The sequence below is a fragment of the Artibeus jamaicensis genome, unplaced genomic scaffold, assembly GCF_021234435.1.
Source record: "Artibeus jamaicensis isolate MK-2021 breed Jamaican fruit bat unplaced genomic scaffold, CSHL_Jam_final contig_923, whole genome shotgun sequence".
Taxonomy (NCBI): domain Eukaryota; kingdom Metazoa; phylum Chordata; class Mammalia; order Chiroptera; family Phyllostomidae; genus Artibeus; species Artibeus jamaicensis.
Window position 1 is genome coordinate 4,647,837 of NW_026522014.1, and position 17,255 is coordinate 4,665,091.

Here is a 17,255-nt window from a genome sequence, read left to right on the forward strand (position 1 = left end):
CTCGGTGAAGCCCAGACTGCCCCTCTGCACCCCCCTCCCCAGGTACCCAATGCAACAGCCAAACAGGCAGAGCAGTGCACCATTTCTGAGATTCGGGGCAGCGTTCATATCGTGAAAAATTGATCTATAAAATTTCATGGAAGTGAAGAAAAGGATTACAGGGATTTACATTCAGGGACTTTTCTCCCCACTCCGAACACCCAAGTTTGAGTGCTTTTGTTACTCAAAGCTTTTGATCGCCACACCACCCACAGTTCTAAGACCTATTTGTAGTTTTGTGACTTGTCTCTGAGATTAAAATACAAGTATCAATCACTTATCACATTCAGTGGGGCTTGCGGGGGGGAGGGGGGACAGGGAAGGGTAGAAGGAGGAATTTTCTTTTGGTTTGGCCAAACTACAACCATAGAGGGAGCCATGTATGTGTATGTGCTATTTCTGGGGAGGATAGCAAAGCTCGTGTTCACTAAAAAGTCAGATTTGTGGATAGCACTGACTTTCCAATTTTGAACAGTAACTGAATGTCAACCTACCGACCTACAGCAAGCGGCAGACTGAGAAATGCCTGCCTCTCACGGAGAACGCTCAGACTGACTCCCGATAGGTTAATCAGGGCTTCCACCAGAGCACGACTGTAGCATAAGAAGAGCCCTAAATTCTGCTCGGCATTCTTTCCCCAGATCATTAGCGCACTGGCCCAAAATGACCAAATGTCAGATACAGTGGTATAAAGTTCTGGTACCAGGAAGAGTCAGAGAAAATACAATTGCCATCGTTTCATACCACTTTTCATGCCCAATTTCCAGTGAAACTTTCTCTTACTTTCATTCTCAGGATAAGAAACTGCAGAAAGTGCAGGGATGGCTAGAACAGAGGTGTCCATGTGCCAGGCTCCTTGCTCATCGATGGTGAAACTCAGTTTGTTTGTCTCACTGGGAAAATGGCCAGTGGGGGGGCACAGGGCCCTGAGCACCAGGAGGGTATAGCCGTGCCAATAGGAATGAACGCCCCCTCAGGACAAAACATATGGAGTCCAATAATGGTCATTATTTACCATATGACATACCAAATAAAAAAAAAGAAAGAAAAATTCAATAGCCTTAAAAATAGTTTATTTCCTTCTTCACAAGCACACAAGCCTTCTGACCATAATGCAAGTCCCCATAAATTAAATAAAAACGTACAGTAGAGTATATTTGTCTTACATGATTCAAGATAAAGTGGGTTTGAAATCAATTGGGTGCCAACTGTGAGGGGCCCAGGGGGGACCAGGACAGGTACCAACGGGGGTGTGCGTTTTTCTAGGGTTCATTGCGACAGGCAGTAACCGGCACGTGGGCAGCCTGCGAGAGGCTCTCCGGCGTTCGCACATCCAGAAGCAGGGTTGCATCTCGTGCTTCTCCGTGTAGTAAAACGCCAAGTGGACTTCCCCGCCGGACAAAGCCTTCTCACTAGTAGTCTTGGTATCAGTAACATAATACGATTATTAAATATCTCCAATATGGTTTTCATTACCAAAAAAACAAAACCACCACATTTCCAATAAAAGCTTTATAATATAATCCAGAGGCAGAATTAGTGCACATTTAAAATCTGAAGCCAGGCTAAGCCGGCTATTTCTGATCTTCTTCCTTGCTTCCAGTTCCTCACCAGTTTACAGGCACACGATACGCTCTGAGCGCTGCTGCGATGGCCTTCCGGTAGCCTCTGTGGGGCTGCGACCCTCATCCAAGAAGAAAAGCTCTACTTTCTATTCAGCTTTGCTCTCTCTCCCCAACCATGGGTGTTGACCAAATCCCAGCAAATGTCAGGCACAAACAGACATTTTGCTGTACAAACAGAGAGGTCTGTAAGCAGATGCCCACAGAGAGATTATGAATAATTTTACAATGATCCGGTGAAGAAAACACAGAGCAAATGAATGATTTCCCCTTATAAAAAAAGCCTGGACGTGAATCTGAACAAGAGATGGACCTGAAAGGAAGGAAATGTTGCTCCGGTCCGAGACGGGGTACTCTTCACCCATGTGACACCAGAGCCGTGGCCACGTCCCAAGGCCGGCCCTCCTAGGAGCCAACACGGGTAACTTGTGAGGTAGGTGCGGATGGCTTGAAGAGAGGTAAGTAGAGTCCAAATTTGTTTTCAATCCCTGCGAACGTTGCAACCGCCAGCTTGTAGCCCCCAACGTGATCAGGGTTGGGGGCGGGCAGTGTGATCCGGGACTTAGGGACTGGCTCCGATCCCACGGGTTTCCTAAAAGGGACAGTGCAGTGAGAATCCGAGTTTGGTTTTGTTATTCTTATTTTCTAACTTGGTAAAAAACGACTTTCAAAAACCCAAAGTCTGCCCCCTAAAGCAGTTGTGGAATTTCTAGTTAGTTGTATGTTCCCCTTGGAAATGGGTCTGAAGACACGATGTCACCCCTTTCCTGTGCCTCCTCAATTTCATCGTAGGGCACAGGCTGGCAGACCTTTCTCCATGATGACTGAGCGGCAGAAGCAGCTGAAATTCAGGGGCACACTGAGCACGAGGACACTTACGTTCCCCCGAAATCAACGTAGAACCATCGCTGCAGCAACTCGTACGTCAGCAAAGTCACACCAAACTGGGGCGAGGATCGAAACACACGAGCTGGACGAAAAAGTGGGAAGTATCAGATACAATTAGATTTTAAAACCTCACCTGATCCGCAAGGTTTAGTTAAGGGTGGATTATTTCCATACCGCCAGCTCCTTTCCACAGAGCTTTCGGGCCTTCCTCCTGCAGTATCTTCCTGAAGCAGTCCATCACGCCGCTGTAAGTGGTTTGGCCGGCCCTGGCGGCCACCTGTAATCGAGTCTTGATAACATCAGCAGGGGTCACTAACGATGCTGCCGGCATACCTGCAGGAAAGACAACACCATCAGTCTGCTCACGTTCTCACTATATAAAAATAACTGTGCTTTGAACTGCTGGCCCGTGGAAAGAAAGTTAAGCATCCCAGGAAATCAAATGGCTATAGCACTGTCCCCTCTGGGCAACGCAAGCCTGAGGGTCTTGTCTGCAGCGCCGCAGGCTCCCCCCCACCTACTGACACTCCCCCTCTCCTCCCGCAAGTCACGTCCACTTGTTAGGCTTCTATTCTTAAATGGCTGTAAGGAATTATTTATCAATAACACTTCAAGTGGCTGAGGATAAACAGAGAAAGTCTTTGGTTCTTTTCAAATTTATTCTTGCTTTCCTTTGGAAATCAGAAACGCACCGAGTTATTAGGTCCGATTTTTCAGAGGTGAAGCTTGTTACGCGTTTCCTCTTCCTGCTTTTCTGCGGCTGTTGGCAGTCACGGGAGGTGCCTTCTTGCACACGCTCAACCGCCCCTACCCTCCAGACCCTGACCTCTCCAGTTACACCAGAAAAGGCTTTGCTGGTAGCTGAACAAACGCTGTGTGCGCGTGCGGGGCGGGGGGGCACGGGGGGGGGCCACCAGAGGAGGAGACTGGCACAGATAACACTTCAGGGTTCCTTTCTCATACACTGTCACCTCCAGAAAAAATATTTGACAGAAAAGCTTAAAATTTATACTGGCAGGTCATCAATGAAAAAGGAACAACAACAACAAAACCCTTCCAAAATTACCAATGGGAAATTTTTCTACAGCCGTTTTATCCCAAACGGGACAGCCCATGTTTGGATTTTTGAAAAGCGAGACTGTACTCAGAAGACACTGTCTCTTCTGGTTTTATTACTTTTCCATTATGAACCCATTCCAAACCAAATTGGTCAAATGCAGATGCATAAATCTCCTTTGCTTTTTTTAAGGCTTAATAATTCTGTAAGACTTTCTGTCCAAACCACCGTGGTCTGGCTCCCAGCAATATCTCATCCTTCTAACAGACAGCTTTCAGGTTCCAGTGTGTGTGCGCGTGTGTGTGTGCGTGCGTGCATGTGTGTGTGTGTCTGGGGAAAAGTGCAGAGCACACGTCTGCGCTTTCGTTCCCGAGCTGCAGCGCTTCCTCTTCCATCCTGTCTGAGCCCCTCCAGCATTCATCTTCAGGAATGGTTTTGGTGAAATCCACCGCCTTTTTGCACGTGAAAAAGCTCACTCTCTACCCAATTGCTTCACTAGACAGAAATGCTTATCAGTCATCCTAAATTTCCTATTAGCTTGGAGGAATTATTTTAACCTTGAGCCAGAAGTTTACCCTCCAGCATAATGGAAGGAAACAGGAAAAATGCCGAGAAACCCAGTGTTCGCACTACTGACTGTGCTGCGCGTCTGGGTGTGAGACGAGGTTACAGTAAGGCCATCTGCTGCAGACACCTGAAAAAGGCCTCCGGACAGCGTGGGGCAGGCGTGTCAGAGTGTGATGGCCAAACACACACAAGCAATAAAGCGGGTGGTTTTACAAGCAGTTCCTCATTGTGAAAAGGAAGAGATGTATGGGAGGGAGTGGAGGGAACATATTGATCAGTGGGGTAAAAACGCCAAAAGAAATGTAAGAAGTTAGGGAAGCTGCCTGGCCAAGCTGATGTGTGTGTGGGTGTTGGGGGCTGGGGCTGCTGGGTGTGTGGAGCCTGCACAGCCTCCTCCTCGCCACCCCCAGCTCTCACCTGTCAGACCAGGCGGAGAGCTGCGAGGGCCTCAGGGAAGCACCGGGTCTCTGTAGACAGGCACTTCTGGGAACCTGGAGAACAGCAGTTGGCTGCTCCAAAGCAAGGCTGGAAAAGGCTGGGAGGGGATTTGCTCGGTCTGCCCTGGCATCTTTAAAAGGTTAAGATGACAATGACTAAGAGGTCAAGTTTTCTCTTTTCCCAAAGACAAGGGCACCGCAAGCAGAGGCTAGGTAATAGGGGCTTCTTCCACATCCCTCAACAGGGAGGCGCCTGGCACTTCAGTGATAGACAAATGGTGAGAATGTTACCTGGGTGACAGGAAAAATCGGGGGTGCTTTCTGGCCAATAAAAAATTTTAACTCTTTAAAGAGGCCCAGCAACTAGAGCCTAAAAGTTCATTTAACAACAAAATGGAAGCAGGAGACCAGCAAAAAGACATCTTTGGGGCCAGTCATCCTTAATTTTCACTACTATCCCATTAGTGTATGTAAAGGACACACTTCTCCGTTTATGGCAGGTGTGCAAACTCATTTTCACCAGGGGCCACCTCAGCCTTGCTGTTGCCTTCCAAGGGCAGAATGTAATTTTAGGGCTGAGTAAATGTAACTGCTCCTTGACAGCTAAGCAAGAGCTCAGTGCTGCTGCAGGGTAGAGACAAGGTGCCAGGCTGGATAAAATAAGGCGGAGGGCTGGATTTGGCCTGCAGACCTTGTGTTTGCCACCTGTAGTTTATGGCATAGAGTTAGTATCTATTTACTTTGGATCAAGGCTAAGAGTTATAAAAACTCCCTTTGCGCCTTTATCTAAAGTATCTACTTGTATCAGTTTCTAAGAGAAGTGTGAAGATTCTCATTTGGAATGAGAAAATATTATGTACTCGTCATACTTTTAAGTTGAACTTTCATGTTACGTTGATAGTACCCAGAGGATGATGTCAGTGAACTTCATCTTTTATAAGTGTAAAATATGCCTCTGTACTTCTGCATGCTATTTTTAAATCCCGATTTCCATTTAGTCCGACACTGGTTATTGCTAAACTTGCTTATTGTTGGTATTTGCCTGGTACGTAGTTTCCAACCCATTTTCTTGTGATTTTCCCACGTCACTGTTTTCTCAAACTGCAGGTGACGAGCTTTCCTTTCACATCTCACCAGAGAGTGTCGTTTTTACCAGGGGCGTTGACTCCACTCAACTGTGGCTGTTACTGTGAGTAACAGACTGATTTCTGCCATCCTATATTATCATTTTTATTTTCTCTGCTTTGGTTGCCCTTTAGATTCCCCCCTTTCCTGAAGAAAGCATTCCAGGTATTTTAGGCATTTACTACACAGGTGTAATATTTGCAATGTTTACAATTCATTAGCATTTACACCCTTCACCAGCAAGGAGAGGACTTCAGTACACTTCCACTTTGGTCTCTCCTTTCCTTCACCTGCTTCCCAAAGCCCCTTCTTGTTATAAACACGTATGCGCCAGAGTTAGCAGTTATTTAGACCTACCCTCAGGTTTAACTTCATTTGCTCTGTCTTATATCCCACATCTTCTGCTTTCTTAAATTCACTTCTCATTTTTGATTCGGAGAGGTCTGTGAAAGGTAACCTTTGAGTCCTGGCATGGAGCAACAGTCTTGAATTTGGCCCTTCCTCCTGAACGCTCGTGTGCTGGGAACGTAACTGGGGTTCAAGCCATCCTGCCCTGGCGTTTTGAAGGTGGCCAGGACTGAAGGTGAGAAGTAAATCCGCTTCTACTGAATCCTGTGCTGACCTTCCTCCCTTATTTCTTCTCCTTAGAGGAAGTCTATGAAGTGAATGTTAGAGCTTCTGGATTAATCCTACATGTCTCTTAAACTTTCTCATATTTTTCATCTCTGTATTTTTTTCTCCACATTTTAAAGTGTTCCTGTTTTTTTTTCCATGAGTTTATTTTCTAGATGCCTAATTTGGTCTTTGATCATATCCATTCTATCCTTCAGACTGTCTACAGAATCTTAATTTTGGCAATCCTATTATTAGTTTTCAAGAAAGCTACTTTACTGATCATTCCTCTAAAATCTCTCTGAGGATCTTAATTATAGTTGTTAAAAGTCCTCCTCTGTTCCCTGAATTGCCCGTTTTCTCTGTAATTCTGTTTACTTGCCTTACTGCTCAGTCTTGTCTGAGGACCTCTGTCTGTCTATTGATATTCAAGTTCAAAGGACAGGCTGATTAATGCTGTGGATGGCTTCTACCCTACCCTAGGCCACTCTCCTGAATGGGAGGCCCCTCTATGGGCTGTGTGACATGGGTGAGGCCTGCTAACTGGGTGCAAGGGGCTAAGTCAGCTGGGAGAGTGGGATCAGCTGAAAGCACAGTGCTGTGCTCTGGAGGCAGAGGAACTGACTTCCACTCCTCTTGGGAAGAGTGGCCATGCATCCCCCGCCCCCCATCTGTGGTAAAGGTCTGGAATTATCCTAAGCCTTGCTTGTCCTGCTTTCTTTCAGCCCCTTACAACTGCCCCCTCCTAGCAAGTGATCCCTTTCTTGAGAAAACAGTCCAGACTTCGAGCCTGGATTCAAGTGTTGCCTGAAGCTCCAAATAGAAGACAGAGAGAGCAAGCCTGACCTTCAGGCAGTGAGGGGAGTTCTTCAGCTCCTGTCCATGAGTCACCCTGAAGTCTCCACCTCCAGACTCCAGACCTTCCGTTATTCACTGAGAGGTCAAAACTCTCTGGTTCTGCTCTTACATGAACAAAAATAGCTTTTCCTGCCAGTGTTTTGTGCTGTGGCATCTTCCAGTCTAGTTTCAGAGTAAATACGGTTCTGTTTCCTGCTTCCTGAGGGCTGGCGCTAACATTTTCTAGTGTCAATAAGGAGTTTCAAAAATGTAGTTTTTGACATTTTAAGATATTTGGGAAGAGAGATGAATATGCTCAGTCTATTACCTTAATTTAACCTCTCCATTAAAAATTTTTAAGGACCTAAGAATAGCTTTTAAATTATTATTAATTTTTACTTTTTATTGAATTTATTGGGGTGACACTGGTTAATAAAGTCACGTTGGTTTCGGGTGTATGATCCTGTAACACATTATCTGCACACTATATTGGGTGCTCACCACCCCAAGTCTCCTTCCGTCACCATTTAGCTCCACTTTACCCTTCCACCTCCCTCCGCCCCCTTTCCCGTGGCAATCACCACACTCTTGCCAGAGTCTATGAGGGGTTTTTGGCTTAATCCCTTCACCATTTTCACCCAACCTCCCAAGCCCCCTCCCCTCTGACAACTATCAATCTGTTCTCTATCTGTGAGTCTGTTTCTATTTTATATTTTGTTCATTAGGTAGGTAAACCATATGGAACTTGTCTTTTTCTGTCTGACTGGCTTATTTCACTTAGCATAATGTTCTCCAGGTCTATCCATGCTGTTGCAAATGGTAAGATTTTACTTTTTTATGGCTGCCTTGTCTTCTCTTATGTAAATGAACCACAGCTTTTTTATCCACTCATCTACTGATGGGCACATGGGCTGCTTCCAAATCTTGGCTGTTGTAAATAATGCTACAATGAGCATTGGGATGTATAGTCTTTCAAATTAGTATTTCGGGTTTCTTTGGATATGTTCCTGGAGGTAGAATTGCTGGGTCATAAGGCAGTTCCATTTTTAATTTTCTGAGGTAACTCCATACTGCTTTCCACAGTGGCTGCACCAGTCTGCATTCCCACCAACAGTGCAAACAGAGTTCCCCTTTCTCTACATCATTACCAACGCTTGCTGTTTGTTGATTTATTGATGATGGCCATCTGACAAGTGTGAGGCGTTATCTCATTGTGGTTTTAATTTGCATCTCTCTGATGATTAGTGACACTGAGCATCTTTTCATATATCTATTGGCCATCTGTATGTCCTTTTTGGAGAAGTGTCTATTCAGGACCTTTGCCCATTTTTAAATTGGATTGTTTATTTTTCTGGTATTGAGCTTTATTCAGTTCTTTGTAAATTCTGGGTATTAACCCCTCATCAGATGCACCACTGACAAATATGTTCTCCCATTCTGTGGGCTGTCTTTACATTTTGTTGATGGTTTCCTTTGCTGTGCAAAACTTTTTAGTTTGATGTATTTTTGTTTCCCATTTGTTTATTTTTTTGTTTCCCTTGCCTGAGGCAACATATCAGAAAAAATATTACTATAAGAAATATCTGAGATTTTACTGCTTATGTCTTTTTCTAGGATTTTTATGGTTTCAAGTTTAATGTATATCTTTCATTCATTTAACATTTATCTTTGTGTATGATATAAGCAGGTAGTCTAGTTTTGTTTTTCTGCATGTATCTGTCCAGTTTTCCCAATACTATTTATTGAATAGACTATCTTAACCCCATTGTATGTTCTTGCCTCCTCCGTCAAACATTAATTGACCATAAAGGTGTGGGTCTATTTCTGGGCTCTGCATTCTGCTCTATTGATCTATATGTCTGTTTTTATGCCAGTACCATATTGTTTTGATTATTGTGGCCTTGTAGCATAGTTTGATATCAGGTGGTGTGATTCCTCTAACTTTGTTCTTTCTCAAGATTGCTATGGCTATTCGGGGTCTTTTGTAGCTCAATGTAAATTTTTGGAATAGTTGTTCTAGTTCTGTGAAATACACCATTGGTATTTTGATAGAAATTGTATTGAATTTATAGATTGCTTTGGGTAGTATGGACATTTTAATGATGTTTAATTGTTCCCATCCATGAACATGGATGTGCTTCTACTTATTTATATCTTCTTCTATTTCTTTCTTCAGTGTCTTACAATTTTCGGAGTAGAGGTCTTTTACATCCTTGGTTAAATTTATTACGAGGTATTTTTTGATATAATTATAAACAAATTATTTAGCCTCCATGTCCTGTGTGTGTGTGTTTCAGTTTTTTTCTGTGATTGATCTGTAGTGTCATACAGCTGTATGAAACTGTATGAAACTATAGACCACTGTGGTCAGAAAAGATGCTTGGTGTGATTGAAATATTCTTTAGTTTTGGGCCTAACATGTGGTCTGTCCTTGAAAATGTTCCATGTGCACTCGAAAAGAATGTATATTCTGTTGCTTTGTGTGAAATACTCTGAAGATACCAATTAAATCCACCTGATCTGGTGTGTCATTTAAGGTCACTGTTTCCTTGTCAATTCTGTCTGGAACATCTCTCCATTGACGTCAGTGGGGTGTCAGAATTCCCTGCCATGGCTGTACTACTGTTGACCTCTACCTTTATGTCCATCAAGATTTGCTTTACATATGTAGGTGCTTCTGTGTTGGTGCATAAATGTTTGTAAGGGTTATGTCTTCTGGTTGGATTGCTCCCTTTGTCATTAGGCTGTATCCCTTTTTGTCTTTTACTGTAGCCTTTGTTTTAACATCTATTTTGTCAGATATAAGTATTACTAACGCAGCTTTTAAAAAATTTCTATTTGTATGAAATGGCATTTTCTACCCCTTTACTTTTAGTCTGTGTGTATCTCTTACTCTGAGGTTGGACTCTAATGGACAACATATATATGAGTTCCCTATGCATTCAGCTCCCCTATGTCTTTTGATAGGGCCATTTAAGCCATTTACACTTTAAGTTATTATCGATAGGTATGCATTTATTATCATTTTATTCTTTACGACTATGTTCCTCTATATTTATAATTTGTGTATATGTAATGACAGGTAAAGGACACAGTGAGTCAATGGCAAAATGGGATTAAAACTGGGCATTTTATATTCTTGTGTTGAAATCATCATTTCCTGATATAGGTAGAGAACTCTCATTGCTACTCATGCATATAGGGCTTCTGAGCAGCCAGGGTCAATCCTGCCTTTGAAGAAAACAAATTCATTAAGAATTAAAGAGGAGCTCTCTGGGTTCCTTCCTCCAGGAGATCCCCAGGCTACGGGGAGGCCACAAGGCCCACAAAACAGCAAGCAACTTCTGGGGGGGGCGGTTATTCTCGGGAGACTTAAGCCACGTGTCTGATGAGAACAATGCCGGTATCGAAACTGTTTGGACCCAGCCACCCCAGGATGCCTTAGGGTTCATTCACTCATTAAACGTTTGTCACCACCTGGAGAGCTAATCCAGATTGTTCCGGCCCTTGGGGTCTCTGGATGGGGAGTGGCATCAAAGAACAAACCGATTCCTGCTGTGGTTATAATCAAATTTCCTCTAGGGATTTACATTGGGCTATAGAAACCAACCCCCACATTAATTTTTGTTCTATTGATATTTTTACTGTAGCGCTGAAAAAGAGACAACAGTCATTTCTCTCTGGGATTCAATTCACACACACACCCCCAGTTCCTATAACCTTACCCAGCCAGGAGGAATCAGGTATCCAGCAGGACCAGGCTGCTTCTGATTGTACTACCCTTCTTTCTCTATAACACTATTGCTTCAATTCTGGGTAAGCTATTATACACTGTTTTGCTTAGATACCACTGAAGCACAATTATTAAAATTTGTTGGAAACTTCCGACTGAAGTCCTGGAGGTGGGTGGGTAGTGGAGGAGCTCAGTTGGTTAGAGCATCACCCAGATAAGCCAAGGTTGGGGATTCTGTCCCCAGTCGGGGCACATACAAGAATCAACCAGTAAATGCATAAGTAAGTGGAACAACAAATAGATGTTTCTCTTGCTCTCTCCCCCTTCCTCTCTTTCTAAAAGCAATCAATACCTAAAAATTTAAAAAATTAAAAAAAATCGAAATAAAACTTCCAACTTAGTTGTCATTCTTATGCTATAAAGTAAAACTAAGAATTGAAATGGAACTTGAACTGGAATCCAATAATACCAACAAATGCACCGTGTTTACTGAGCCCTTTCTGGAGTTAAGAAATTAAGTCTGTCTAACAGTCTGCTCTGCCAGATGTAAGGTTCGTTTCCTCATCTTTCATTTCAGTGGCTCTTCAGGGCAAAATAGAGTCATCCCCTGTGTACTCTGTCAAGAAGCAGACGCAAAAGTCCCAGTGTAAGGGGCATGGGGTGGGGGGTGACAGAGTCTCTGAGGGACACTCACCAGCTATGGCACCGGCTAAGAGCAGGCTTCCCGGGCTGACCTGCCCGTCCTCATTCGCGAAGGAGGCCTTCACGTGAGCATAGCACGGGAAGTAGATGGCGGAGAAAGGAATGTCCCTCAGGAAGCATGCTTTGGCGCCCTGTTCATTTGAAAAGGGAGAAAAGCCACATGAAACACATATCCCATTGAGAAGATCAAGATTCTTTGGAACCCACCTCAGGACGAAAAATGCCCGGAGAAGACCGAACTGTACTCACAAGTTAAAAGGGAAACAGAAAAAAAATATCACCCAACTTCTGCAAGTAATAAATCTAAATGTTCCTTTTTAAAATAAAAGTCATCTTATTGTGTGCCATGAGGAAGAAGGGGTAGTTCTTGTTTATTCTATTTTTTCATTATTTGTTCATTTTAATTTTTATGCATCTTTAAAAAATATTTTTATTGTTATTCTATTATAGTTGTCCCAGTTTTTCCCCCTGTGCCCTCCTCTGCCCATCCCACCCTTCTATTCTATAAGCCTTCTATTAAAGAGCTTTTGAAACTCCATCTTGACATCCTTTTAAATCCCTACTGATCGTGGGTCACTGGCATTTCAAGGAGGATTTGTTCTCAGAAGATGGGCAGCAACAGCCAAGAGGCCCCTTTGTTTATACACTAGGAATTAGAAAAAAAATTATACAGGTGCTTTGTGTTTTTGCATTGTTTGAGACTCTGATCAAAGTGTTGGAATATCACAGAAAAAAAATGACACATACGTAAAGAATTACATACCTCTTCCAGGAGTTCATGGATCCCCTAATTTATTCAGGTACTTACTCCTACACCCCTGGATTTCTGAAACATTGATAAATGCCCATCCTAAAACCTTCAAATATTTATAATAATTCCTACCCATTTACAATGAACAACTAGAGCAAAGACTTCACCACAGAATTTTTGGTGCCGAAACGATGGCACGGGGAGGCCCTGAGAATCGATGTGCACCCGGAAATACGGTGAAACAGTTAATCGCTCAGGGAAAACTACAAGACGCATATTGTGCTTTACACAGACTAAATGGAAAGGAAGGCGCCCTTTTTCAACACTTAGTGATTTAGTAGCATTTCTTTTACAGATTCCTAATACCTAGAGCTTTCCACCCAATTTAGAGGTTCTTCAAAGAAAACAACGACTCCATCCAGAGTCAACAGATGCAGTCATGCGCAGTGACATTTACTGAAGTCCAGTGATGTGGGCTCTTGAGTATTTCTGGCTGATGCTGGGCTCCAATCTGTCAAACTTCCTTAACACTACACATTTATTACTGTAGCCTTTGCTTTTCTGACACCTGCGTGACACTCCTGACTCAAACTGAGCTTGTGGGTAACAAAACCCTTGGTCTTTTTCATAGGAATGGCTATTAACTCGGGTCTCCTGTAACTTAATTCACTGCCTGAAACAAGCAGCGTAAGTAAGACTTCGTGGTTAATCCTATCAAACTTCATCCTGGTTTGGCCCATCCTTCCAACCGAAACGAATGGTTGGAATCCGGACCTTGTCGTGTTGTCTATTCCTCAGTCACCTCGCCCACGGATGTGTTCAGATGTCTGTCCACTTTGAGTACACGCACCCCAGGACAAGGAGAGCGCACACCGGGCACTGCTGATCAGGCCACACTTTTCCATCTTGTCCATCCCCAAACTGTTAAGACTCCTGACTGAGAAGAGGAATCACAAAATCCACCACCTAATTTCTCATTTTCTACATGTGCCAACCTAAGCCCAGGACAGTTAATCTAGCAATTGCATACCTATTAAGGACCTTGCTGCTGGCTTGCTCAAGGGACAGCCTTGGGACAGTGTCAGAGGCAGGTTCAAAACGGAGGAGGTGTCTTGAGTTCTTTCCCTGTCCCCCAGCTTTTCAAGGGGAAAAAGTATAGGACATCAACAATACCCATGGAGAGCATCCAATCTTTTCTCTATGACGATTTTTTAAAGTTATAATGCAGGTACTTACTGTGTAAGGGCAATACTATCGCCCATTTTTTTACTCTACTTTCACATTCTTTTCCTTATTTTGCCTCCAAATCTTTCTGTAAGTTCTGCTAACTATTTGCCCACATGCAGACTCTGTCCAGGAGATATTCAAATTAGATACCAAGTCATCAACTCAAATTAAGATCAGTTAAGTCTTCGTGTCTGGCGCCCTCCATATAGCAAAAAACACTGCCGTATTGCTGACTTCCTAAATAAATCACTTCGGAATAATTTTTAAGGCTGATACAATTCCCACAAACTTTGCTCTTTACTAAATCCTTTAGTTTTTACTTTTAATCTCATATCCCAAGTCTTGGCATTTTAGAGCCAAACTTTAGTCCATATGCTCCGTTCATTGTTCTGCTGGTAGTACTTTCCCTGTTAAAATTTTTCCATGACTATAAATATTAAGTGCTTATCATAGATAATACAGAAAAGTACTGAAAATTCAAACAGCTGCCACTTGGGGTCCAGGACCTTTTTCCTGGTGACACTGATTTAGCTTTGCCAATTCAAACTGAAAAAACAACTAGGAGAAATGAGAGGCTTTGGTCTATGCTGTCAGGTTCCTGCGAGAAAAACTAACTCATTTCTTGGAAAAATATACTAGAAACCAAAACCAACCCTTTTGTTTTTCAAGCAAAGATATATAATTTGCTGACGATACAGCGGAGCTTAGGAGGAATAATTTTATACTGGAATGTTAACATTTAAAAAGGAGGAGAGAAAGACAGCGATTAGCCCCTGTTATGCTGTGACGCTTCCCCGCAATTGGAAAGCCATGGGAAGCTGTGATCTGGAAATAGAGACATCCCTGGGACACAGGAGGGGTAGGGCCCCGTGAAGAAGCAGCTGGGCTTTCCCGAGAAGGAACACTCTCTCCTGCAATCAGGAGAATCAATCATGCACCAGTGAAAACAAGCCCCTAGTGATGGGTGGGACATGCTTTAGGACATGTTTGAAAGCAGTCCCAGATGACTGAGAAGAAAAGTGGCTTAATCGAAAATCAAATGGACAAAGAGAAATAGAACAAATCTAAGGAAAATGCAAGGCTGCACTGTGAAACACTAAAGGAAAAATGGATAGGAACACATACTTTTCCTACCAGGGATCAGACAACGCATAGTAAAAATCAAATAATTTATACACATGGGAAGGAATGTTAAGACTAGGTAAGAGGTCTTAGGTTTCTGGTTATCTGAGAAAAAGGAAGAAAAGGACAAGTTAAGGCAGAAAGATAACATGTGAAACAGCCACCATCTCGGCTCTACAGGGGCAGATCTGCCTTGTTGGCAAGTGAAAACATTTAAAAACTCAAATTTTCGTTGACTGAGGTATGAAGGGCCCCTGGAACAAAACCTTCTCTTCTATCGCTGTGTATCAGATGAAGAGCCTTGGGAGGAATCAAATTCTAGACCTTCTCACTTGTCAGAAATACTAAAGGCTGCCTTCTTTGAGGGTGTGGGGGGAGGAGGAAACAGGGGTTTAGGAATAAATGAGGTGGTAACTGTGAAAACCCCGTGTGAAGTGTCCACTGCAGTGCAGATGGTAAGAGACGGTGGGGATGAGGAGGTCCTTCTCCCTGCCTCTCCCAGTGCCTGCATCCTTGCACAGCCACGCACCTGCTCACACCTCCAGGCAGCAAATCCCTGTCCCTGTCCAGAGCCAGCAGGTGCCTCAAGCCTCTCTCACACCCCAGGCATCAAAGCTCAATTCTCAAGCAAAGCTAGCTTTGCAGAAGATTGGAGAAAAAGGCACAGACTTATTAAATTTCCCTGGCCTCCTTTCCTCCCTACTTCCTTCAGGTCTGAGGCACAAAGGCAGGTGCCAATTTGTAGGGCTGCCCCAGGCAATACCTGACCTGTTGCTCCACACAATGAAAAGGGAAGCAGGATGTGAAAAAGGCTTTTAAAGTTCCAACAGTGAGAATGTCTCTCTCCCAGATTCCTTGATAAACCCTTCCCTTTGTGGTGAACACCCATTCTCCAGCCCTACATCAAAACAGAAACCTGTTTGACTTGAATTCTCCTTGCCTGGCGTAGAGTTTTTACCAGGTGACCGGCCACTCTGAACAGGCAACTATATAATAAAGGGAAACATTCCACGCTGCCCAAGAACCTGCGTCAGCAACACAAAAATAATTACTTTGGCCATTCAAAAATTAATAAATTACAAAGTGTGTGCCACCTAAAATAAATCTTGAAATGGTCTTGCCCTATAAGAAAATCCCCATGTTTTCCTGCTGTAAGTCTTTCTCACTGGCAGCCCAGTCTCAGACAATCTCTGCTTAGCCCTGAATTTCCTTTGTACACAGTAAAATCACTTGGGGGGAAATTAATAAATAGAAAATGCAATCATCTGATCTCTTACCATTCATTATAGCACTTTCTCCAAAGAGGAGAAATTATTGTTTTTTCCCCCCACTTTTAAGTAAAAGACCCACTAATAACAGACAGGAACAATAAAAGGCATCTCAAGGGAGACCTATCAGTAAAATAAACTAGAATCAAAACTCAGATCCAGTTTAATTATCGACTCTGGCTGCATTCCAATCCCGTATCATTCTGAAGTCTCTCATCATCATTCTATTTAAGGTCTAGGAAAACTTCTTGAAGCTGGAAGGTCTCGCTTCAAGTTAATAGTCCACGGTGAACACAGCCACTTAGGCTTAGAGACACTGGCCGCAGTGTCACCATGGCAAAGGAATTATTTATTTTGCTTCTCATGTGTTTTTGGATGTGGACACTGTGTTGAAAGCCCAAGGTAGCTTTAATCAATTCTTAAGATGCTGGAATCATCCACTCAAGTTTACTCTGGCAGCCCTGTCTGGCAGGAAACTGTCAAAAGATATAACACAACAGGATTTGTATCTTTCTTACACACACACACACACACACACACACACAGACACTGCTATCTCCAAAGTCTCCCCCCCCCCCCCATTCTTTTAAAGCTCTTCATCTTGGTCAGTATCACACCTGCCCAATCAATTTAAGGGGAAAAGAACAGTCTTGAAGGATGGTTGCTGATAAAGAAGTCAGGGCCAGGGCAGGTCTTTTCGCATGCTAATGCCTGCTTATTCTAGCTGTACCTGCAAATACAGCTCTAAACAGACTATTTCTAATACAGGGGAAGGTAATTACACTCACAAAGGCACCTCTGTGTCAGGGCCGGGCACGAGGAGCCAGCAGGTCTGGGAGACGGAGGCTTAACAGAGACTCCTGCAGTGAATGCACATTGTCTGGTACGGGGGAAATGCCAGACTGGGGGACCCTGCAGCATTCAAGACAACAGTGGTGCACCTTGTCTGGGAAGGTTATTTAATGCTTCTGGCACCTGTAGTCAGGGCCACCCCTCTTTTTCTAATGTACAGGTTCAAAATTTATTTGGCATGTATAATTGTATATTTTGATCCTGGAGCTACAAACAATGGGTAGCATGTCATGTCTTGATCCCTTAGCATTCCTCTTGGTTTCTCCCGAGCAAGTTAACCCTTGCAGCGCAGCCTGGCAGCACCTCTTCCACCCAGTCAAGGGGCAGTTAGAGCCACATGGCTGGGATATGAACAGGGTGAGTTTCAGTATCTTGCTGAGAAGTGTCACTGGTGCCAACATCTCTGATGTGATGGT

The 17,255-nt window shown here is 43.5% G+C and overlaps 1 protein-coding gene across 1 annotated transcript in view; it reads right to left on the minus strand.

The window, feature by feature from the left end:
- Nucleotides 1-1,095: 1,095 nt before the first annotated feature.
- Nucleotides 1,096-17,255, minus strand: part of SLC25A13 (solute carrier family 25 member 13) — a 167,576-nt gene continuing 151,416 nt past the window's right edge. The window contains 4 exon segments of the mRNA XM_037136711.2: nucleotides 1,096-2,253; nucleotides 2,541-2,631; nucleotides 2,724-2,882; nucleotides 11,612-11,750. Coding sequence (XP_036992606.2) covers nucleotides 2,067-2,253; nucleotides 2,541-2,631; nucleotides 2,724-2,882; nucleotides 11,612-11,750 — 576 coding nt within the window. The 3' untranslated portion in view covers nucleotides 1,096-2,066.